The 25618-nt window shown below is 35.2% G+C and overlaps 1 protein-coding gene across 1 annotated transcript in view; it reads left to right on the top strand.

Moving 5' to 3' along the window:
* The window catches only part of DIAPH3 (diaphanous related formin 3), a 205633-nt gene that overhangs the window by 130857 nt on the left and 49158 nt on the right, over positions 1 to 25618 (top strand). Inside the window, exons 25-27 of the mRNA XM_068182285.1 lie at positions 3637 to 3772; positions 18760 to 18855; positions 19296 to 19355. Of these exons, the coding sequence (XP_068038386.1) occupies positions 3637 to 3772; positions 18760 to 18855; positions 19296 to 19355 (292 nt within the window). The remainder of the gene's footprint in view (positions 1 to 3636; positions 3773 to 18759; positions 18856 to 19295; positions 19356 to 25618) is intronic.

The following is a 25618-nucleotide window of genomic DNA, read 5'->3' as shown; positions in this document are numbered from 1 at the left end:
GTCTTGTTTGGTTTTACTTGGTTAGTTGGGGTTTTTAATTGATTTCTGAATATAGGTGGAGAAAATGACTTCTTTCACAGGTACTGAGAAACAGTTTGAAATTCATATATCTATCAGTTTTGAGGAAAGTGCTTAAACTGAAACACATATTTAGCAACCATTTGGAACATGTCATGATTACTAAGCCTCTGCTGCTTCAGAGTTTAACAACCAAAACCCTCGATACTATTCATTTGCAATCATTTTGCTTGAAAAGTTACATATGCCAGATTTTTGAGAACAGAGGCATTGATTGTGTTTTCCTAACTTGATCAGTGCCTAATATAAAACTCAGTAGTCTGATTTCAGAATTAATAAATATTAGAAAATGGTTGTATTACTTTTAATTTCTGATGTTTAAACCATACCACCCATATAAATGTTGTAGAATTTTAAATGCTGTGTTTCATGTTGAGTTGGAGGCTCTAGGAAAGCGGTTGTGCTTTGCATTAATTTTCCCATATTTCTTCTTTGTGTCTTTAAAATTAGCACTGATGTTAGCCTCTACTTCACAGCAGTTTCATAAAGATAGATTAATTAATGCTTCAAAACAGGTATTATTGATGAGCATGATAGAAAGAACCTTGAGGAAAATTAATAATTCTGTCTTGCAGAGCAGTTTGAAGGCTATATGAAAAAGATGTGTAGATAAGGCATGAAACCCCTTATCATTCAATGACACCAATCAAAATCTTGAGTAGCTGCTCAGTTTTGAGACTTTTCAGAAAAGATTTTTGAGGTGCCCAGCATGAGACAAATGAGCTGATTTTCACAATTGTTTAATATTGGGGTTTATTACTGACAGAAACTGAAGGTGATGGTTATCTTAGAAAATTTAGTTCAGAAGACTTGTAAATTTAGTGCTGAAAAATCATTGGATTATTAAGAAGCTCAAACTAAAAGATGACTCGTCACCAGTAGTATGGGAGAGAGTGAAGTTCAGTCAACTTGACATGCAAAGTTGATGATTTACATGAAGTAGTTTCCTGTTTATAGTTATTTGTTCCATTCTTTATTAATGAAAATGTATATAAAAGTTTTAAAAATCTCCGTGTTTAAATCCAGAGCCCTAGACTTGAGTTTCATAGCTAACTTTGATTTGCACTTTATATTTCAGTGTTATTTGGTAGCTGTGACAACTATTATTTGCATTCTATGAGCACCGAATCTAGAGTACAGTTACATGGCCAGATCCAAAAAAGGAGTGAAGCATCTTGCCTTCAGAGCTTTAGCTTCCACAGCTAAATTCGTGGTACACTCAGTGGAATATCTTAGGTATCCGATATCCCTGTTAACCTCCCTCTGTACTTTCACAGCATCATGGATGCTGTTAACAAGATGATTCCTTTCTTTAGAAGGATAGCTTTCATGATGAAGAAATTTAATGGTTTAATGGTTAGAATTTTCCTCCAATTGTAGGAAAGGGAGCAGACACACCTTGAGGTATTAGCTCTTCTGTCCAAGAGTAAGCTAATCATAGGGTGTAGAAACCCCTTGCTCCTATTGGCACTAGGTTACTCTTCAGCAGAGACATAATTTCAAGAACCAGAAGAAGAACAACCTAGTAAGAGTGTTCTCTAGACTCTATTTTTCCTTTATATGAAGCAAATACTTAAATAAAAATTAGAAATTACCCTGAAAAATCACAAGAGAGAACCCGAGAATGCCTCCAGTTTGGAAAATCTAGGTCTTGGCATTCCACTTACATTTCCTGTTGAAAACACATGGGACTGGTAGGATACAATTTGGCCTTAGGGCATATTTGTATGAAAGTTTGAGTGTCTAATCTTGTGTTTTAGACAAGGGAGATGCATACTTAATTCATTTTGTGGAATTTGGAGAGCTGTCTACCTGATGTCTCAAAGGAGATATAACAGCAGAAGCACCTAGTATCCTGGAGAAGTGTCTTAAATAGTACCCGACATCATCAGCCTGAAATTTTAAGCTTTGTCATAGAATTTATGGAAAATTGATATCCTGTTAGAGAAGGGCTGGGGGCAAGGTGTGATCCTCCAAAGCATCCAATTTGCACTGCATATGAAGGAATAAGCTATTAAGTCAGGCTCACTTGTTCTGTGTGATTAAAAAGAATAGACATCTACATTTGAATGACTGCAGTCTGAGGCTGAATCCTACTGATATTATTTATGGGGAAAAAGCAGGTGCAAAGTAGAAATTTCCTTGATCACTCTATTAGGAAAGTGTGCAATTTCTGCCAGTATTGTACTTGTCAAGTACCAGGTCCCATTTGAATTTTATCCAGTAGTTTATCCAGTAGTTTATTCTACAGAATGCCCAGTCTGAAAATCAGCAAATGATTTGTTGAAATTAATTCAATCAAAAATTTTAGAATTTTGTAGGAAGCATTTACCCTCCTCCCCCTGAATCAAGAAATTTGACAGAGGTGACTCTGGAGGAGTCACTGTGAAAGTACAGTTTTGCTTTGTATAAAAAATCCATTTCATTGTCATTTTTTCATGATGGAAAGCTTATTCTTCTTCAGTTATCCAACACAAGTATTTCTTCACAAGCTTTATGCAATATTTTTTTCCCCCTTCTTTTGGTCATTCTCTATGGCAGTGATGCTGCAAACAGTGCCTGTGTGCCAGTGCAAGTATTGCTGTAATCTGCATTTGTCTGTACTATGTAATACTTGTCAGTCCATTCTTTTTTTCCTGTGTGCAGTCTGGATGTTTTCCCTCTAAAAACAAATGAGACATTAATTATCCCTGCAAACTTGCAGCTTTTGCCTCTGACTTTGTGAAGATGTTAGTCATCTTGTAAGAGGGGACACTTTAATATATTATCAAAGACAGGGTTCTGTATAGCTGTTCTGAAAGAAATCAGCTTTCTGCAATGAAGAATAGGTGCACTTTAATGCATGTGTAAATTCTTAGAGCACTGAGAGTTTACCAGTGTACATAGCTAACACTAAAATAATGAAAAGGTAATCCCAAAATACTTTTTTAAAAAATATATTGAATGTAATACAGTTCTTTTACTTAATGTCTGAATATGAAAATTTTTTTAATTTCAAAACTCTGAAACTCATTGCTCTGTTTTAGCTTTACTGGAAGTTTTGGAGTACATATTTATAATTCTAAATAAACAGTATTGTACGCATATTAACCAGAATTTTTAAACCCAGTGAATTAAAGCATATGTTGATAAGAATAAGAAAAATGCAACACTGTTACCCAGGCAGCTTTGTTTTGCTTGGTGTAGTGGCAACATGAGAAAGAAGAAAGTGTTGAAATTGTTTTAGAACTACAAATGGTAATATACAATTTTGTAGAACAAGGTGGTTTAGACAATTTGAATTCTTCCTACATTAACATGTGTATTCTTAAGATGTATTTCTTCCTGAATTTATAATCCTCATTTGGGCGAAATTAGTATGCTTTTAACGTATTCTGAATTTGCTTATTCTTCTGAATAAAATGTTCTAAAGATGGAATGTGAAATACTTACTTTATTTGATAAATTAAGGTTAGTTAGGGGTTACAGTTTGAAAGCTTTTTTCTTTGTTTTTAAGGTTCAGCTTTGTTTTTGCTAAGACTTCCATTTTAATGGAACTCTATTACTTTTTTTTCATAGCAAGCAGTAAAAGAAAATATGAGAAGAAGGGAAGCAGAAGAAAAACAAAGACGTGCTAAAATAGCTAAGGAGAAGGCAGAAAAAGAAAAACTAGAGCGACAACAAAAGAAAAAACGCTTGTTAGAAATGAAAACAGGTAAGTGGTATAAAAAACACATTTAACCAAGCATTTTACCGGAAATAAATCTTCTGTTTTTTCATTTTCTGAATGTGCTATGAGAAAAATAGATGAATTCTTTTTCACTAATGAAAGTTTTCAGCAAAGAGGTGTTTAAATTTTGGGGTTTTTTAATGGGATTTCCTAATCGCCTGGGGTTTTGAGTTATAAAATAACTCAAAATTTGAGTTATAAAATAACTCAAATTGCTGCTTTTTATTTTTCCCTTGGAATATATTGAACCTTATGTGACAAAGTGTAAGTTCAGTTATGCTCAAAACCCTTTATGTTACTTGAGAAAAGACATTTTCCAAATCACAAAGCCATTTTCTTTAACTAAGGTTGCATACTCATTTTTGTTCTTTTATAAGAATAAGCTCTTCCTGAATTACTCGGTATTTTTCTTCGATTATGTCAATTGTTATTTTAACAGTTCCCTATTGAAACACCTCAAAAAGCCCCTCAGCCATGCATTTTAAAAGTTACTCGTGCTATATTGTCTTTTGTACCAAAAGAGATGGCAGATGCTGTGAGTTTTCTGTTATTAAAAGAGGTGTCTGATGATCATCTATATGCCTGTATTTTATCCTACACTGAGCTTCTGTAGTCCTTCAGAATGATACATGACTTGCTGTGTAAATTGCCATGAGCTTCTCTTTTTTCTTTTCCTGAGCAGATCTTGTTAAACAGTTCCCTACCTAAAGCGTGGTTGGCACCTTTGGCATAAATGATTATCTGTCTCTTCCAGTTTTCACTAATAGCCAGAGTAGGTGTGCTTAGTTTCAGAGATGCTTCAGACCAAAATCTTTGATTCATTTTTATAAGCCTGTCCATGTTTTGAGGTGTGAGTCTAAAGCTTTCTTATGGGAAATCAGGCAGCTGCTCTCTGAACACAGAAATTCTAATTCTTTTGAAGTACAATTCAAGACCCAGTCAGAAAACCACCAGTGACAATCTTTTCAATGCTCACAGAAGATAGAGGAGGCTGCAGAAGACTAGGAAGGGGTAAAAGTGGTGTCTGTATTTATGCATGGTTGGAAATGTTTCAAACGAGATTTGTCTTAGACATGTTGTATGTACGACTGTTAGCATTTTGGATGGAAAATTTATAGTCTTTTAGTCCAAGTTAAAGCTGCTCTCTCTCATTATGAAGCTGTTCTTCATGTTGTGTTCAGTCTTCCCAGAATACAGGTGCCAATGTTGGAGACTTACGTGTTAGTACACATGTGTATGTAGGCCTCTGATAGTGAACCCTTCCACTTCAGCTGATGTGGCAGGGAACTAAGTACTTGTCCTCTACTTGTCTTTAAAGTAGCCTGGGGTTTTGATATCATGCAAGTGTACAGAAAGATGTTTCTTCTCCTGTGAGTCACTGAAGGTTCAGTTTGGAATGAGTGATCTAAACGGCAGATAGTAGAAGATGGTGTTAGGGTCACCTCAAGCTATAAATGTTTTGAGCCTCATACTGACTAAATTTGCCACTGATGAGTTATAAGGTTTCTTGTGCCTTTTTGCAACATATTTTTAAGTCTACAAAAACACTGATTTTTGGGAGAGGGAAGGAAAGCATGTGTGGTAGATATGTTTGTCAGGGAGGACAACAACAAATGTGTGAAAAATGGGGTTGTTTGTTTTGTGTTTTTAATGATGATTATTGTTATTTTGACAGTCTTACCAAAATTGTACTTACAGTATTTAATTGGAGGTATAATGTAGCTCTGATTTTTTGGAGTTACATAGCCAATTAAAAAAAAAAGGTTTTTTTTCCTTTTCCCCTTTTTTTTTCCCTAGCTATGACTTGTTCATTGAAAGGCTATCTTCTCATTAAGAATCTTTAAATCAGTCATGTCTGATCTGCTAAAAATTTCATAACCAGGTCCTCTATCTGTCAAAATATCAAAACACTCTTACCTAAAGTATGACTGTGGAGTAAATGATTTTTGCTGCCTATTATTTCTTTATATGGTCATTAGATCTCATGTTAGATTTGTAGGAACATTATTTCAAATATTGCTCAAGTAAAACTCATTGATGTAACCAACCCAGAAGTTATTTTTGAGGTTTCAAAGAGGTGCATGCTTGGTATAAAAGAAAAGATGAGAGTATATACGCTAAATGGTTTTTCAATGTTTTTTTTTCTCAGTGGATAGATCATAGTGTATTCTACATCTCAACTCTTTTTATTTTTTTTTTTAAGTAACATGGCTTTTTAACTGAAAATGATTTGAAGATTAGGAATGGCTGTGAATCCCTGTACTATGTGCTACTTCATGGTTTCTTAATTGTTTCTCTTAGACTTCTTTTAAACACTCTAAGAAGCAGTGACAGCAATAAAAATCAAAATAAACAACAAAAACAATTTTAAAAAAAATCCAATCCCACTTTACTGGGTTGACAGTCATTAGCAGCACTAGTTATGCTATTATCTTACCCTTGTCACTATAGTTAGTACCTATCAATCACTACCTCTGCATAGTCTGTCTTAACATCTGTGTCCTAAATTTAATGTCATTATAAAATCCCGTGGAGTTGATACTGTAGTGTTGGTGATGATGGCTACCAATGGTGTTCCTAGTTGACAAGATGACATATTAAAATTTCAGAGGTTTTCTGCAAGGGAAGCTAGAATGGAAATAGATTTTTTTTTCCTGCTCTACCATCTCGCTTTCCTTCCCCATGCACAGTTTTGGATCTTATTCTTTTATAAAATGGTTTAGTTTCTAGATAGTTCAAATCCTCTTGTTGATCTCTAGGTTAGAGAATGTAAAATGTATTAGTTCCCCAGGCCACAGCAATGCCTTTGATTTTCTCTTGCTTTGCTGCTATTCCTTTTCTTGAGGTAAAAGCAATCTCTCACAGTGCTTGAGGTTGTGCTTTTATTCAGTGACTGTTAATTAGCCATTAATGACTACTTTATGATTCTGGAGCTTCTCTTTCAGCCTATACTTCATACCTTTCAAGACCTGAGGTGCTATCCAGTGCTTAAACAGGATTTGTGTCATCATCCTAAGCTTGTATTGTTAACCACTGGTCTCATTTACAACACAGACATCTAACCTTCCCCAGATTCTGCTTTGTTCTTGAAGTCCTTTTCTTTGGGTTTCTTCATTTTTCATCTGCTTTTGGAAGCTATTTGAAGAGCAGGGTTTTGTTGCCTATCATGCTACCTTTGGCTGCATGAGGTGGAGGAAACTACTTTTGCATAAAAGTAACCTACATAATACTGCAAAAGTTTTTAGTTACTTGGGGGGTATTTGCTGACTTTTTTGCATTGACAAAACTTAATATAGAATCATAGAATAATAGAATGCCAGTGGGTTGGAATGGACAATAAACCCCCAACCCCTCTGCCATGTGCAGGGACACTTACATCATATGATTACATCATATGTAACGAAATATAAATTTTATTAAAATTTACCCAGTATGTGACTTGAGTCATTAATTTGCATATAGCATGTTAGGACTGTATTTATACCAGTTTTGAATGAAATACAACAAAAAAAAAAGAAGACTACAAAGGTCATATTAACCCAAAAAGAAAAACAATCTGGATTAAAGGTAACTCCTCAGTTTTAGCTTAAACTATTTTTTTCAGGATGAAAACAATAATTTCATTAGCAGTAATTGACATTTATAGCAAATATGAATTCCAAGGTAGTCCTGGAATATATCGGCCTTCTCACAAACTATAATAATCTTTCTTAGCCTTTGTTGTGTCTTTCATACACAGGCAACAACTGAGTCATCTAGATCACAGGTATGCTCTGTCATCCATACTTCTATATCAGGCTTCTTTTGCCATACTGTTGCACAAAATTCAGTGTGGATATGGTAATTTTCCAAAATTAGATAAATATGTGTACTTTGTGATAATCTTTGTGAAGATTTAAGTTCAATTTTTTTTAATCTCTCAGATATAAATATATTAATATTTTATAGTTTGTGAGGTGTGTAGTGTTTTTTGAATACAAAGTACAGCATGCTTTAGAAAAACCTGAACATTTTAGGTTTTACAATATAAATTTTAGGCTTTACAATATAAATTTTAACCTCTGCTAATAAGACCACAGATTTCTGTTATTATATGGAATAGTTTCATTTACCCTATTGCAAATTGTTTTTGAGATTTGGACCTGTAACCAGTGTCAGATTTACATACCTCTAAACCATAGTTTGCTGAAAGTCTCTATCTCTACATCTTAGCAACACCTACATGGACTAGTGGTCACAGCTCAAATAGTTCACTGATAAAGAAGGCTGTGAGTCTTCAGTTTACGTAGTAAAAGTATCAGCTTCATATTTTCCTTTCAGCTCCATCCTAACTTGAAAAGAAAGTGGAATTCAGTAAACATTTTGACTAAGTAGTGAGTGATACTTAGCATTTTGAAATTTATGTAAATAAAATCTGTCCACTAAATATTCTCTGGACTACAAAATTATATTCATCATGAGATGCTTTACTTGCTTTTGTGAAGCCAAATCAAACTATCACACACTACCCTTCCAAAGGTAAATAGCCAGTGAAAGGGGATCTTTATGTAAATGCCACTTGTCTGCATACTATTAACATTCAGATACATACTTTCTCATGCTGATCAGATTCTTAGTAGAAGCACACCAATCAATTATTTTGATCTTATCAGAATGTAAAGAATTCTATAGCTGACATAATAACAGCTAAATTTATTGTAATATAATTGAGAACTCCATCATTGTGGCATTTTCATTGTGTCTTACTTTGAATACTATTTAAGTAACAAGCCACTTTTATCAGTGGTTATTTACAAAGATTGCCCTTTTCTTGCATAAAAGCAGTGAAGTAATGGCAAAATGGAATATCTGATTTCCAATATAGCATATTAGTTTGCTTTCAGTTGTGTTATTCAGTTTCATTTTTATCATAATGATCTGGTTTTAAATAAGTTTTAGTTCATTTAAACAGTAATGACCTTATTTGCAGTCAATTTTGCAGCATTTATTTTTGCAGAAGTTTTATATTGTTTATCTCGTTTTGGAAAAAAAATCCACATTCCTGTCTCACAAACTTGCTAGGAGCATTTTAAGCTTTGGTTCTTCAAATATTTACTGCTTTAGTATTGTCTGCTAAGTTGAACAATATGAATATTTTCATTAGTTCTGTAGTGTTCTGCAAAACAAAAGGACACCATGGATAACAGTACTGATAGTTTAAAAAAATGAAAGTAGTAAATATAATTAGGTAATTAAAGTTCAGGTTACAACAGATAAAATGCTTGCCTTTAAAATAAATTAAAAATCCCCAAAGCTATTTATATTAGTAGGTGCCTTCAAAGAACCTACTTTACCTGCTTAGTTCAAGTTTGTAAGGCCTGCATTTTATTAATTTGTTCTCACTGGAGTAAATGATTCAATACTTCTCAAGAGTATTCCTTTCCTCTGAGGGGAGTGAAGGACTGCAAAAATCACTGAAATGACACCATTAGTTTCCAACATATGTTGGTAATTTGTTGTTTTAAAATGTCTGCTGGGATAATATCCTGAAAAAATACAGGTTTTTGAACAGTAGTATATATATTACTAGCTTTTGAGAATTTAGGACTATGTTTCATTCAACTAAATTAGTAAATTTAGTTGAATTTAGTTGTAACGGGGACAAAAGACCTGACAATGATATATATGAAGAAGTCCTAAGTACTATATTATTAATATCCAGCAAGCATTTTGTGTAAGTTGTTTTCTCCAGGTAGTTTCCCCTTTTGGAATTTCAAGTGCTCCACTCAAATCGGTTCCTCTGTGGTGCTGATAACTTTTTCCTCTTGTTCCCTGATTGCCTCCACTTATCCTCAAATTGGACCCTTTTCACCAAGAGGATTCCTGAGGTCACTTTCTGTTATTTGAATGCATTCTTAAGAACCACTTTTATTAGGAGGCCAGTGGGAATAACTCTTTTCCATAACTGTGAGGAGTGTAAGCTCTTCCTCTTATGTTAAATTGCAGTGGCAGAAAGAACTCTGTGACTAGAGTTGCTTACTCAGTATTTACTCATGTTAATATTTAGTGGACAGTTCGTAGTAAGCCCATGACGATTTTGGAGAGTAGATCTAATTTTTGCATGATGTCTGTTTACCAAAAAAGGAAGAAAAAAAAAAAAAAGTCATACATATGAGGAAGGAGATGTGACAGAGTGACAGACATTGGCCACAAATCCACCAGAAAGGAGGTATCACTTGATACTTCCCTAAGTATGGAGGTTATTTTTCAGCTACAATTGTATTGTTTTGACAGTAAAGTATAAATCTGGGTAAATTACCGAGAACATCCAGATGTTCCCTCAAGAATAATTGACACATGCATGCTTGAAAAAGGTTCCAGAGAATGATAAAATACAGGTATGTTTAATAAAAAAAAATCTAAAAGACTCAATGTGATACATGTGATGTAAAACATCTGCAGAAGCCACAGCAAAAGAGTTACAGTAAAACCTTATCTGTTCACAGAATTTGATGTTTTTAGTGCAAAAAGGAAGAACTGATCTGAATGTATATTAATGTAATCAACAACTAATAGTCACAGGTTGTGCTCTAACAAGATGTCAGAAGTGTTAAGTCTTCTAGAACATTAAGGTTCATGCACTTATTTGCAGCCCATGGGCTCAGAATGCAGCAACTGCTGTTAGTTTGTACTATGTAGAAGCTCCAAAAGAGCAAGCTGTTTAGAAGAAACGATTATTTTCCTTCTGAAAATTTTACTTAGAAGTGGAATCTTTGGAGATAGCAGCTGAAAAGCTTCTGTGAAACTGAGTTTTACACAAAGCCCAAGGAAAAATAAATAGCAGCTGTATTTGGAAGAGAGAAAAATAATTAGAACAAACAGAACTGTTGAAAAAATTAAGGTCGATTAAGTAATGTCTGTAGATGAATATTCTCAAAAGGCTTGCCATTTATATTATAGGGGTAAAATTTCTCAACAAATGTGAAAACAATGCTGCAAACTTAAAATGGCATTACCATGAAAAACAATTGCAATCTCTGGAGACATCTTTGGGATTAAGAGCTTTAACAGCTCTAATATTTGTCCAGATAATAGGTTTTGATTTGAGTAGACATTTCCTACTCCAAATACTACCTCACACCTCCTCTGTACGGAGGTAGACATCAGAGTCCTCTAAACTCTCACTCCTGCTATATGATGCTTTTATTCTCTCAGGTTTTTTTCTGTATCATCTAAAGTTTCTTTTCTCAAGTTGCAGAGGAAGGGAGGAATAAATATCCTTACCAAAGCATTGGAGGATATGCTTTATTTTTACTTTTCTCAGTTCAAGGTTGTAAAAAAGCCAAGAACCTGCTCTGTAATTGCTTGAAAGCTAGCTGATGGCAAGGTCACGTCTCTGACTCTTCCTTCAAACTGAATCTGCTGCTGCTTCTCTTACTATGCTGTTTGCTAGGATGCTTATCTTCACCCAGCAATACCTCAGTGGTTGTACAGAAGTACAGTCTTGTTACTGCATACCGAAATATTCTTGCTCTGAAGTTTGCTGACAAAAGTTACTTGATTTCTCTGCCAACTTCTCTCTATTTAAGGCTACTAAATTCAAATACAAAGTCTTTGAATCATGAACAGCTGGAGACCAAGAGACCATTCTAGAAATGTAATTATATATTTATCCTCTCCTTTGTATAAGTGTTTCCTATTGGCCTCTAGTGAAAAAGGATGCAGGGGTAGATGGGCTGTTGATCTGATTTTTCTGGGTATTCTTAGGCATTTACACCTACCCAATCCAATACCAAAGGGTCTTTCCCACCCAAAGCTGTCCAGAAGTTTTCCTTAGCGTAAGCTCAGTCATGCAGTCCAGTCAGAACTTTATCACTCCACTCGTGAAAAAATATTTAACCTGAAAATTTCCTTGAGCCCCTCATCTCTGTAGCACAGCTTTCAATATGAGTAGTCATTGTGTATATTTTCTAATTTATTGGCTGTTTATAAATTTAAATGGAAACAGACTTTGCTCAATAAGCTCCTTCAGAGGCACGCAGTAACCAAGAGATGAGATGTTTGCACACACCCACACAGGTGTATTATGTCCAGCTTCTTTTAAGAAGCTATGTTGAATTAATAATGCTCCTATAGTTGTTCTTCCTGCTTTCTAAATGAAATTGTAATTGATTAATCTCAATAATAGATGTTTGTATTTTTTTTCCCTCTGTGAAACAAAAGTAATGAAAATTCTAGTTTTTGGCTAGTCTGGAAAGCAGATGGTTGTATTCTTGTTAGTGTCATTGGAGTTGTGATGTGTAAAGACAATGGGAAACTCCTTAATAGTAAAACATGTTGACTGACTTCTTCATATGTAATCAATAGTTCTTGCTATTAGCTGTTGTTTCAAATCATAGCCTCAGATAATCTGAGTGCATAAGGCTGATCTGTTTTAGTTATCAGTGGTTAAATAAAACTAAAAGAAACTTAGCATTGTTCACAATTTAGCAGGCTTTTTTTTCCCCACTAAAAGGCACAGCATCCCAAGCAAATAGGAAAAGGACTATAAAAAGATTGAGTCTTTTAGGTGGCTTTTAAAAATATTAGCAGAGAATGCAATATAAAATGCATTTCTACACTATCCTGTATTGTTGAGCTGGTGAGAGAGTAGATGTGTATGCAAAATTCAGTGGACTTAGTGAAAAGGTGACCTCTTTGTAATCAGTTTGTGCTCATTGCCTACAGTCCTCTCTGGACATCTCTATGATGAGTCTGGCACAGTCCCCTTTACAGCCCGCACCGTTCCCCACAGATGTTTATGTATGTTGATGAGATCCCCCTGAGCCTTCTCCTTTCAGGTTGAACGGCCCTAGCTCTCTCAGTGTGTTCTCATATGAGAGATGCTGTAATCGCTTGAGCACCTTTGTGGCCCTTGACTTTGCTTGGGTATGTTTGTGTCTCCCTTGTACAGGGGTGCCAGAGCTGGACTCAGCACTGCAGATGTGTCTCACCAGTGCTGAGAAGAGCAGAAGGATCCCTCTTGTGACCTGCTGGCAATGGTCACCTATGCCACAGAGCTACAGTACTGACTCATGATACATATGTTGTCCACCAGAATCCCCATTTACTTTTTTTAAAGATGCTTTCCAGCCAGTTAGCCCCCCATCTGTGCTCCTGGATGAGGTTTCACCTCATCACATAAAGGTCTTTTGTTGGATTTCATTAGGATGCTTATGTGCTAAGCTTTTCAAGGTTCTTCTGAAGGGGTCAGCCATTATTTTGAATTTTGCACCATATGCAAACTTGATCAGAGTGCAGTTTATTCCATCATTCAGGTGATGAAAGAAGATATAATAAATGTAATCCCCAGTATGAAGTCCTGGGGTACACAACTTCTAAGACTTAGCTTTCTGTTCATTTATAAGTCCAGTTTACCTGGATGTCTCTCAGAAACACTTGCTCTGAGAGTCATTCTGCTGGATCTGGCACCAATATAAAGAAAACTGGATAATCTCTCTGGAAAACTGTGTGAGTTTACAATGGCTTTTTTCTGTTGTCATAGAAAGAAGGGACTTACAGACTCACAATGAACATCAGAAATGTTTTATTAACTTTTTTATTAGCCCAGTATTAAGATGATTACTTTAATGGGAAATTGTGATCCAACTGAGATGCAAGAATTGGTACCTTAAACCACTGAAGTATTTTGGTATCTCTGTGGTAAAGAACCACCTCTTACCAGAGCTTACCTTTGATTTTGTATGAGTGACCTTAAATTAAATTTGTGTAGGTACCAACCTTAATTTTAAGAGCTGATTTGAAAGGGACAGCTGTCTTTCAGAGTTTATGAAGGGTGGAGTTTATTTTGAATTTAACTTGTTTTAAGCTCTCTGGAGCTTGAGGCCTTCTTTGTTCATATGCTTAGAGTCAAAATGTATCTATTTCTAAACCATAAAAGCACTCTAGGACAGCTCAACAATGGACCAGTTTATCAAGAGCAAACAAGATGGCATGAAACCTACTCTTCTCAGCTAGATTTATGGAATGGTGCATCAGTCATTAGGAGAAATCATACATTTTTAGATTATATTTTCCAAGGGCTCTGAATCACTATCAACAGCTTTCTACTTTGTGTTGGGCATAAGTAAGAAATGTAACTCTTTTGATACTGGACTAGAGTGTTGATTTGAAACATGAGGTATGTGCATGTGTTTTGCTTTTGGAAGGGCTGTTATGTGTCCTTTGCCTGAAGTCACTGCAAATAGTGATACTTTTCTTAAGTTGCATTTGATACTTCTAAATCTAAAAGGAGCTGTCCTTTCAGCCTGTCCATCCAAGGCACATTGGCAGCTATTTCTGCTTGTAACTGTACACTGGAAATTTTCTTTTTCTTACTGTATTGTAACAAGGTTCTTCCAAAATTTTATCAGTGTCAAAGGAATCTCTGTGTTCTGGGTCATGGCTCTAGTTTGTGCACTGTTAGTGAAAGTCAGACTGATAGTAATGTATTCCTTAACTCACCTGTCAGTGAAAATTATCTGGTTGCTCCTGTGGCTTTTACCGGAAAAAATTCAAAGCCTTATATAAAGTTCAAGTTGAAGTCTATGTATCCTGTGCATTTTCTTGACGAAGTTGCTCTTATCAGCCACCCACAATTTCTTTGTAAAATTGTATCTGAATTTCATTGGAAAGAAGACTCAGGGTTTAGGTAGTCATGGCTAAATGACTTCTTAAATGTTTCAATGTTACATTGAAACATTAAGGTTGCCTTATATTTTTAAGTTTACAACCTAAAAGCCTTCAAAAAGTCTTCTGCCTTGCTGAATTGAGAGGATTTAATTCTTAAGTTGAGGAAATCAAATCCAATAGCTTCAGCACTCCAGGTTTGTTGTTAATGTTTATAAAGGCTTGAGTGCTGCCATGGAGTTATGTCAAAGTTGAAACAAAGATAATTAAATTCAGCCATCCAGCTAACTTCAGGAGTAGACCTTGAGGTTTTGCATCCTTTTCCTTCTGTAACAGGTATGGAATCTGTAAGGTCTCTTTTTAATGTATGTATTTGTCCAAGTTGTGTGGTTTTATTTTCACGTGAAACTTAGTGTTTAGCTTTAAGAGCTGGTCCCTTTCATTACCTACAGTATAACAAAAAGTTGCATGTTATTGCAATGCCATAAATAAAGGCAGGTGGAAGATGATAGTCAAAATTCCTGTACCTAAATCTCGTAAGTGCACAGATTGAGTAAGTTACATCAACAGTAATCATTCTAAAGAATCCCTGGTTTGCTTTTCTGAAGCTTCTTGGTATTTTCTTTTGTGAGAAGAGTAGCTGAATAAAGCTTTGATTCTGTGAAAAAGGAAACAGGCATGTTGTTTTCTCCTGGTAAAGTGAACTTTTAGAGTCCTAGTGTTCTGTGGTTCATTTTATATTGGACAGGTTCAAGGGAACTGTAAAAATAAAACATTTTTCATCCAAAATAATCTTTTTACAACATACTTTTTATAAAACCACATTGCTAATGATATTTGTGATTCTATCATGTCAGTGGACTACTGCTCCTGGAATTATGTTATATGTAATTTGTTCTTTATAAGTACATGAAATGCAGGTGTCACTACTAACTGCAGTATCTGTTGCTATCATTATAAGACATTATAGGTGCACATGTAAAGCTAATGATACTCACTGCACTAGAAGAGAAGGGTCTTTAATATTCTTAACATTTTTAAAGATGTAATTATGAAATTAGGTAGTTTATATTTGACTTGGCACTGAAATGTCAAGGGCAAGACTCACCGGCTACTTTGGGAAGTTTATTTCTCCTTTAGATGGTATTTAAAAGACAGTTGTATGAGTTTTAATTAGGTATGATATTAAAAAGTGTTTAAATTTTCTATTTTGCAATTGAGGGAAAAGAGATAATTTAAATCATAAAAGGATATCTTTCTCAAAGGAATTGCCGTGGACTATGTAGCTATCTGCAGGCCAACCAGAATTCCTAGTTCTATGATGTCAAAAGATTGATACACTTGACTAATTAGGAAGCCGGTTGGGACTGATGCCAGTCATCTGCAGCAGCTTATGAAAGCCAATTTAAAGGTCCCTTAGGAAGTGTTAATATCGAACAGTATTTGTGACTCTTGTACTGGCATGGTAGCAATGTTGTATACAGCTCTCCCAAGGTAATTTAAAAGATTTTTCACATACTGCATGGTAGACACTCAATTCTTAATCTTCCCATCGTAGACACTTGGACTACATTAGTAATAGTGAGGGTACTGATAGTTACCTGCATAACTTGACAGAAGTTGTCACAGTCAGCTGCAGATGTAGGTATCAGAAACCAGAATTTGGAGCTTACTGAAGTTGTATGAGTTTGACAACCAGGCTTTCTACATGTTTTGGGTACAAATATTTTTAAGTATGTGCTTTTATTTGCAGTGGTTAGCTTGTTTCAATACATCCATGTATACAGAGAGTTTATATATTAGAGGAGTTTTTTCATTCAGGTTTCAATCTACTACAGTTTATTCTTCTAATACTGTTTTATATGTCAATGGAAGGATTAATCTATAATCCACTTTGTGACTACCAGAATATTTCAGATAAGTGTGAAAAACAGTGCATGTAAATGTTACAGCTTTACTACAAGAAGTTGTGGGTTTGAAATATTTCTGTTTCATTATTTTAAATCTTCTTTTTTAAAAAAAATATTTGATTAGCCTTTTTATAGTAATTAGGGATTTTTTTATACTGAAAATTGTTAAGTTTTTGAATTAAATTTTTATTAAGTCTTTTCCTAGACATTAATGGTATCATTTTGGTGACTGTGATTCTATTCAGTATTGTTTGAATTGCCATTACCCAAAATGCTTATAAGCTTTCCTCCAGCATTCATGTTTGTTAATGTAACCAATGGCTTGGCTCAGAATTTCTTCAGGCATCATGTTGGTTTGAAACTATTCACTGATTATATTCATTCTAGACATTAGTATTTTAGAGAATTGCACGACATCAGATGGAGAAAGTTGAGTAACAAAAAATCTCCTACCAAACCAAGAAGAAAAAAAAAAAACCCACAAAAAAACCAACCCCAAACCAAAACAAAAAAAAAAAAGCAAAACAAAATCCAAACCTGAACAAGCAAATAGGAAGCCAGAGACATAGTCTGAGTGATTTTTTATAAGATATATTCCAAGCCATACTAATAGCTGTGATAGTCCATTAGTCGTAAGAGAGCAAACTTCAGTGTAATAAAGCATTTTATAGAAAACACAAAGAAAAATGAAAAAACATTCTGTATTTTAGTCTTCATGTTTATTCTATACCTGCAATAAATATAAATGTTAGACAAAATTATTATTTATTTGCTAATTTTCACTCCTTTGGTTTTGTGTGTAGCACTTTTGTCTAAGGTTGAAAACTAGTCTGGTAGTACAGAGTATAGAGAAAAGAGAAGAACTAAGGGTTACTGTTTCCTGGATAAAAAGCTGGTGGGATGGCTGAATAGAGTTACATCCATCTGATGGCTGGCCACGAGTAGCCCTCCACAGGGCTCAGTGTTGGGCCCTGTCCTGTTTAGTATCTTTGTCAGTTTTCTGGATGAGGGAATTGAATGCTCCCTCAGTCAGTTTGCAGATGACACCAAGCTGGGTGACAAGTGTTGAATTGCTGGAGGACAGAAAGGCTCTGCAGAGGGATCTGAACAAGCAGGACCAGTGGGCTGAGGCCAGTTGTATGAGGTTCAGCAAGGCCAACTGGTGGGTCCTGGATTTGGGTCACAGTAATCCCCTGCATCACTGCAGGCTGGGGGCAGAGTGGCTGTAAAGCTGCCCAGTGGAAAAGGCTCTGGGGGTGTTGGTTGACAGCAGCTGAAAGGGAGCCATTGTGTGCTCAGGTGGCCAAGAAGGCCACTGGCACCCTGGTTTGTGTCAGCAATAGTGTGGCCACCAGGACCAGGGCAGTGATTGTTCCCCTGTACTCAGCATCTTGTTATATGCACCAGGTAGTTTAGATCCTGATTTGCATATTCACTGTTAGCAGTAACGGCAGATTCTATCCAAGATGTGTGTTGACCTAGGGAGTTTTGCCCAGTGGGGTATAATGAGATTTCGATAATGGAATTCTTTATTCCTCCATGGACATTTTTTTGTTGTAAAGTTAATCCCTGGGTTCTGTTGTTTGTCCTACCATGCATACATACAATGGGGCAACAAGGTTAAAAATATAACACTTTCTGATGTGTTTATTAAAGGAAGTAAAAGGAAAGTGTTGAATACTTGCGTTTGGTTACCATCTCAGAGTAACATGCATAATTCTTTTGGGGGTTATTATGCACCTGTGTATATTATTAGGCATTATAAGCATATAACTCGATAAGTAGAATTTTCCTGAACTACATCAATTATTTAATATTGGCCAGAGGTTATTAAATGTGAACGGAAAATGGCTTTTGATTAAAGCTACCTATGGATATCACTATATATAGTGATAGCATATATCACTATATGCTATCCAGTCCAATACTGTTCACTCATCTCCCTGCTGAGAAACAATTTTAACTTTTTATCACAATAACTGAATAGTCTTTTGTCAAATGTAACAAATCATATAAAGGACAGCTCTCGAAAGCTGACATGAGACTGATTATTTGCAGTTGTAGAAGGGAAGGGTACTAAAATGAAAATATGATTTAAATGACATTTTGCTTAAAACTGTGCTTGACTCTTCATATAAAGAAAGAGGAATGTGAAATTAGTGGAATAGAATTTGGTCAAGTTCAATCTCTAGAAGACCAAGTCTGTTGTAGTTAATTGCAAGAGAGCAACTTGTAAATATTAAAGCACTGGTCGAAGTTTGAAATTGTTTTAATAGTAATATTGGTATTATTACTAGTATTGGTATATATATATATTGGTATTATAATCCATTATTATTGGTTTTTGTTGGTGTAATTCTTTATGCTTTGATATTGCTGTGGTAACCAAGAGGGTTCCTTCTTTTTCCTTTACAGAAGGTGAGGAGACTGGAGTGATGGATAGCCTGTTGGAGGCCTTGCAGTCAGGTGCAGCTTTTCGAGACCGAAGGAAAAGGACACCAAGATCCAAAGGTGAATAGTCTATTTTAGATTTTATTTTCCAGAGAAAGTTAAAAGCATTATGGGTTCAGTGCTCTAGAATTTAGATACTGTCAGATTTAATTCATTTGTGCAATGAGTTTTCAGGGAATGTTCCGACTGTTGCTTATGTCAGTAAGACTGGAAATTAATGTGCTGAACTTATTATAGCCAGATCATTATGGCAAGACTTTTCAATACAGCCAAATGTACTTTAACTTTTTACGGTTTATAGTTGTATGGGGGAAGTGACAGTTGCCTTGCTCCATAAGTGAGTCTGAGTTAAATTATTTCTCTGGTATATAACTGTCATTTATTCCAAGAAATACTTAACTTGTAATTCTTAAATTCCTAAACTTCTGCTTTGTAATGTTGTAATACTCTGGTAGCTTTCAAACCGGTGTTTTATTTCCATTGTTTCTTTGCTTTTGCAGACACACCACAAAATCTCAGTCCAACCACACAGCGGCCTGTGCTGAAAGCTTGTAACCGTGGTAATGAATCATATTCATGAATTGCATGCACTTCTTAGCTTAGCTTATGTAGTTGATCTGTGCTTTCAAGACTGCTGGGATTATTTTTTTAGTTTTGTGCATTAGTGGAGTAGTAAACCATGTCGGAACTTGCTTTTTAAGAATCATCTGCATATTACATCCTGAAACTATATTTACCGATTCCTCTACAAAGCTCTTCTGTCTTTTGTGGGATTTTTATTTATTTAAATTATGATTATGTTTTTAAATTTTAGCACTTTTATAGTCCTTAAGAATTATTATGCAAGTTTTTTAGGGTTTATAGAATTGTAATGCGTAATGTTTAAATGTTATTAAGTGCCTATTATACCAAATCTGAGAACTTTTGGCATTCATTCTGTGTTTCTTTGTCTTGGTTTTCTTGGTGCTATAGCTGGAATGGTTTAAGCTATTGTTTATCAGTATTAATTCAAAAGGAGTGTTGGCTCAATAAACTTACAGTAAATGTTTATTTGTAATTTGCTGAACTATCTCAGTGTAATCAGTAAGGCTTGTTCTTGCAAGTTACAGTGCAGGTGTGGGTGCCTGTTACCTTTGTTAGGTAGTCAGTCTACAGAATATTCCTATATTGACTATGTTTTATTTAAGCTTGAGGAGTCCAGAGTGACTCAGTTGCTCATGACTAGTGCTTTCAGGAAAAAGTTTCTATCTGTAGTCCTTCTGTTAAAGAGAAGGTTTAATAATGGGGGGAAAAATCTTATTTCTTAGTTTCTAAAGCAGATTGCACTATTTTTTGATATTTAAATGTGCTACAGGTTTTATACAACGGATGTCATGAAATTGATTCTATTAATTATACCTCATGTTTAAGTGTTTATTTCTCTGAGTGTAGCAAAAAAAACCCCAAACCTGTTGAATTTGGCATATAAAAACAAAATTGAAGAAAATAGAGCTGAAAGGACAGTTTGTTGATAATTACAGAAATTGGATCAAAGAGAAATCAAGTATATTTGACAGGTACTTGTCTAGCACATAACATACTGATATTTAAGTAATGACTATAGAGCACATCTGAATTTGTCTTGTAAGTGTTTCTGCTTGTAAGAGCAGTCATATTGAATACTGCTTCTTATCAGCACATTCCATCTAGGTACCTGTCTGTGGACAGGCTGTAGCTTCCAGTTTTCAAACTTAATTGCTTTTGGTCAAACATTATGGCCATGTTTCAGATTAAAAAACAAAACAACAAAAACAAACACTCACACTCACCATAATTTTAATGCTGAAAAATCTTAGTCTAAACCATGGGTGAATTTGTACATCAGATGGATATAATTGGCTGCTAAAGTTTGAAGTTCAGATATCTAATTTGGAGAGAAGAGTGAAAGTAAGCTCTTGGATTTTTTGTTGTTTTTACCAAAGTCAGTTTTTCCATAGAGCATTTTGAGACAGTCCCATTCTAAGACATTTTAAAATGAATTCAACATGTCTTTCACTTGTCTAGTTGGCTCAGAAACAAGCTAGTACAGATCTGAGCTTGATTTTAAGGAATTCATTAGCATGTTCTTGATTTGTTGACACTTGTCACAATGTCTGTGTGTTACATCTTACTATCTTGAGCCAAATAGAGCACCAAACCTGGTGTAGATTATGGTGAGTTCAAAGCCTTTTTTTCCTTTTTAGTAGAAGTATATGGTCACTGTCTAGAATGAATGCTAGACTTGGAGTGTCAAAGTCAATTTTGGATAATAATAATAATAACTTTCATAAAGTTAATGTGGTCAGTCAAGATAGGAATTATAATTATAAAGTTTCTTTAATTTTCTGTTTCAGGGTTCAACAATATATAATGTCAGTATTGTTCTCTGTATCATTTTTTCTTGCACTTTATATCTGATATATAGATACATGCTCAATAGCCTGTTAGTTCTATCTATATGTGTATATTAAGTGATGAATGCTCTATATAATGGTCTATTAGTTATACACCATACAAGCAAGAAGTCTGTGACTTCAGCTCACTTCAGCTTCACTTCTCATATCCCCAGAAAATGGGATATGTTATTAGACAGAAGTGTTGGCTTGGTTGTTCCTAATTTTCTATTTTTTCCCCCAGGCTAAACCTTCAACTGGATGCCCAATTTTATATCATGGGGAAAAAAACCCACTGTCTCACTGTAAAGCTAAAATATGTGGAGATTGCTGAAAGTCCTTAAGTAGCAATTCAAGCACTTTCCATGTTTGCTTCTGTACTGGTTTTGGCTGTTTGGTTTGACTGGTAACTGGTTTGGTTACTGTTTATTCTGCTAAGACTGACAGATTCACTTCTAGTAGATATATTCTATTAAGGCACACTGCAGATTCATGCCTAGGATTCATCATAGAGTCAAAAAGAATTACAAGCCATGACTTGAAATGGCTGTCCTGAATCCTTTAGAGTGGAGTAATCTCTGTTGGGCAGGTACCATCAAGTTCTAACTAATCTCTTCTGTTTCAAAACACAACCAACCAAATTAATAAAATCTAGTTTAGTCTTTATGATTAAAGATATTTCTCTTACAAAAGTGGAAACCAAATCAGATCCAAGAATAAATAGTTATAACCCCAAACTGTCAACTAAGTGCCTTGCAGCCACACGCTCTGTCTTCCCTGGTGGGATGGAAAAAGGTAAAGCTCATGGGTTGAGAAAACAACAATGTAATAATTGAAATAGGTTAAAATAATAATAATAATAATAATAATAATAATAATAATAATAATAATAATGAGGAGTAGAAGGAGTCTGGAGTAAAAAGTAGAGGGAGGGAGAGGAATGAAATACAAGAGAAACAAGTGATAACAATACAATTGCTCACCACTGTGGACCAATGCTGAGCCAGTCTCTTCATAGCAATCAACATCTCCTGACCAACTTCCTCAGTTTCTCAGTTTGCATGCTGAGCCTGATGCCATATGGTATGGAGAATCCCTTTGGCCAGTTCAGGCCCGCTGTCCCAGCTATGCCCCCCCTCAGCTTATTGTGCCCCTGCCCACTTAGCAGGGCACATGCAGAGCACGTGAGCTTCCCAGAGCATGGGAACCTGAAAATTCCTCGACTTAGGGTAGGCACTGCTGGACAACAACTAAAACATTGGTGTGTTATCAACATCCTTCGTAGACTCAATTCAAAACAGAGCACTGTACCAACTACTAGGAAGGAAATTAACTCTATCCCACACAAACACAGGACAGGAAACTGGTTCCATGTCTCACATGGCATGACAAGGGAGAGGAATACAGCCTGGATGCATACCTTCTCCATTGCTGTCATATAAATGGAAGCAGGAAGGAAATTTTTCTAATCATTGCCAATGTCACCCTCAGTATAATGCTACAGAAGGTATCAAACTAGCATTTGCTTTTCAGGCTTAGCCAAACCCTGTAAAACAAAGTAATACAGAAAAGCAAGCCAATGCTGCTCAGGACTAGAACTGAGAACGGAGATTGTTTCTTTTAACTAAATAGACTGCTTAAAGGAAAAAAAGAGAGCAATAATAAATTTAGTGAAATGCTAGCTAATGCATGGGCCATTTTTTCTTCGTGATCTGTTGAGCTTCCCTGAAAGCTCTAGTAGTGTTCAGCTGGTACTTCTAGTTAAAAAAGTACTTATTCTCATGCCACATTCCATGGTAGCCGAATGTGTATTATTTTATTTTCAATCCTACTGTATTCTTCTGTTATTGATCAGATTGCCTCTTTCTAACAGATATGTGTTTAAAAAATATATGTTTAATAAAAGATTGGATGTGGCACTTAGTGCTGTGGTTTTGTTGAGGTGTTAGGGCATGGGCTGGACTCGATGATCATGAAAGGCTCTTCTAGCCTTGTGATTCTGTGATATGTAGGTTTTGTCAAGTTTAAATCCGCTCTGTTTTTGTGACCAGAATTACCAGTTGTAATTTTTAATGCTTGTGACAAGGCCCATCAAGTCAAAATATTTCTTGTGGAGAAAGATGCCTCCTGCATAACTAATAGAAGGATTTAAAATTAGAACTAACACATTTAGAATTGCTAAATCTTGGAAGTGTTTTAATTCCTTAAGAATGCAAGCAATATACACTAGATTTTAGTGGATATAGATATGATTGGTGTATTTCATTCCTGTTCATAGTGTTTTTTATTTTTAAATTACCTACTGAATTACATCTATGTGCAAAACTATGTGTTAATGTTGCAGTTTGCTTTAACTGCAAAGGACCATGGACTGCAATAAATATTGTGGTACATGCTTTTGCTGTAATTCCAATTCAGAGCACTGTTTGACACAAGCAAAGTATTGGTATAGTTTTCGTGGTGTGCTTAGGATTCAATAGCAACTAACAGAGGAGCTCTTTTATTTTATTTAGGAAGCAGAAGAAAGCACTTTATTTTCAGTGATCAGGATTTTGCACATTAGGAGATCATTTCAAGCTGCTAATAGCTATGGCTGATCTGAGTTTTTCAGTTATTTACAACAAGGGTCAAGGCATATTGGCAGCTTGTATGTTTACTTCAAGCCGCTGAAGTCCAGATACATGGAGCAGCATATCCAAGGCAGGGCAGAGCCCACTGCAGCACAGAAAGCTGCATTATTCACTAAGTTTTTGGTCAGGTTTTGCAGCCTGCATCAAATTCTCTGCTGCTATGGCTACGCATTTATTTGCTGTAGCATTAGCCAAGCTAATGCTACCTGAATTGCACGAATACAGATTTGAGATGCAGCTTTGATTGCATATTAACACATACCTCAAATGCAGCAGAAAGAGTTTATAAAGAAAAGCTATAATAAAATGCAAGCAAAAAATACAGATTGCTTTTTGAGACTGCAGAAGTTGAAAGAAATCTTTCTGTCACAATCTGTAATTGCATGGTGGACTACATTTCTAAAGGTGACAAAAAGGTCTTGTTTCTATATTGAGATCAAACTTCCATGGTAAGAGATGGTTGTAATTATTATAGCTGTTTGTTCAGTAAATCTGTACACAATAGAATAATTTTCATGTCACATGTAGTCTGAAGCATTTTAAAGACTTCTGTTAAATAAAACCCTTATGTAATAATGTCATTCTGGCCCAATTAAGTATAAGGAAACCATTTTTTCATGTGTGTTGGCTTCTTTTCATCTTGTATTTATAATAGAACTGTCATCTGATATTCATATTAATGTCTCTGCTTCTTTATTTTTGACAAGTGAAGCTGACAGTGAGCTCAAGCTCATCTCAGTTCTTGAAACAGTGTGACCACATAGAGGTCATTTTTATTTTATCATTGTATGTGACAGCAAGCTATGATTGGCATTTCAACTTAATTTTTCCTTAAGTCTGTGTATGTGTCTGTCTTTTCCTCAACTGTATATAGTGAACATTAGGAAGCACCTAACAGTGAAGAAGCTACCCATGAAGATAACTTTTTCCCCAGAACATGTTAGCAGTAAAGTCACCCTCTTGAGCATTAGCAGTCCTTCACAGTAGATACTGCTTTCAAGACACTGTGCATGTTTAGGCATGTGAGCACAAAACATCAGTACCTCTGGTGGAGAAAATTTTTGTAAAGCTTTGTGAAGTTTTACTCAATAGACGAGTTTTCTCAATAGAAGACATGGAGGAACTGTAGGCACTGTTATGAAAGGAAAACATTTAATAGGATTTCTATTAAAAAATGGTTCTCAGTTGTTGCCATTTTAAGACCAAACCTTCACTTCAATATTGACTTCATAGGTCAAGTAAAATTGCTGCTTATTCTAACAGAAATAATTCCCCTGGAACCATCTACACTATTTATAATAGTTTTTTTCCTAGAGCATACAGCAGAGTTCAAAGAAACTGACCATAAAAGTCAATTTTGCATGTGTGGAAAGAAAAAATAATATCCAGACAAGGAAAGTGAATGTACACATTTTTATTTCTTTCTATAGAACTATTTCTGCATTGCCGCAGTTGCAAACACATACCATCACAAAAATATCCCTGAAGAATTTTCATTCCAAAATAGCTAGGAAAAAGACTAATTTTCATGCAGAGTTTTTAGCAATCTCTCACATTCATAATTTAATGTTAGAATGAAGTAAGTTTCCAACTCAGGAAGGATGGCAGCCAGCAAGAAGAGTTTAGAGTGAAAAATGAGAATTTTTTGGGGGGGGGCTTTTGTAACAAAAGGTTCTTTAAAATAAAGACTGACATAGAGAGGTATAAACCAATCATTTATTTAATCATTTATTTATTTTCAATTGCCAAATGCTGAAAATGGTTGGAGACTCTGTCAAGAGT

The sequence above is a fragment of the Anomalospiza imberbis genome, chromosome 2 (genome assembly GCF_031753505.1).
Source record: "Anomalospiza imberbis isolate Cuckoo-Finch-1a 21T00152 chromosome 2, ASM3175350v1, whole genome shotgun sequence".
Classification (NCBI taxonomy): Eukaryota; Metazoa; Chordata; class Aves; order Passeriformes; family Viduidae; genus Anomalospiza; species Anomalospiza imberbis.
This window is presented reverse-complemented; position numbering and strand designations above follow the sequence as displayed.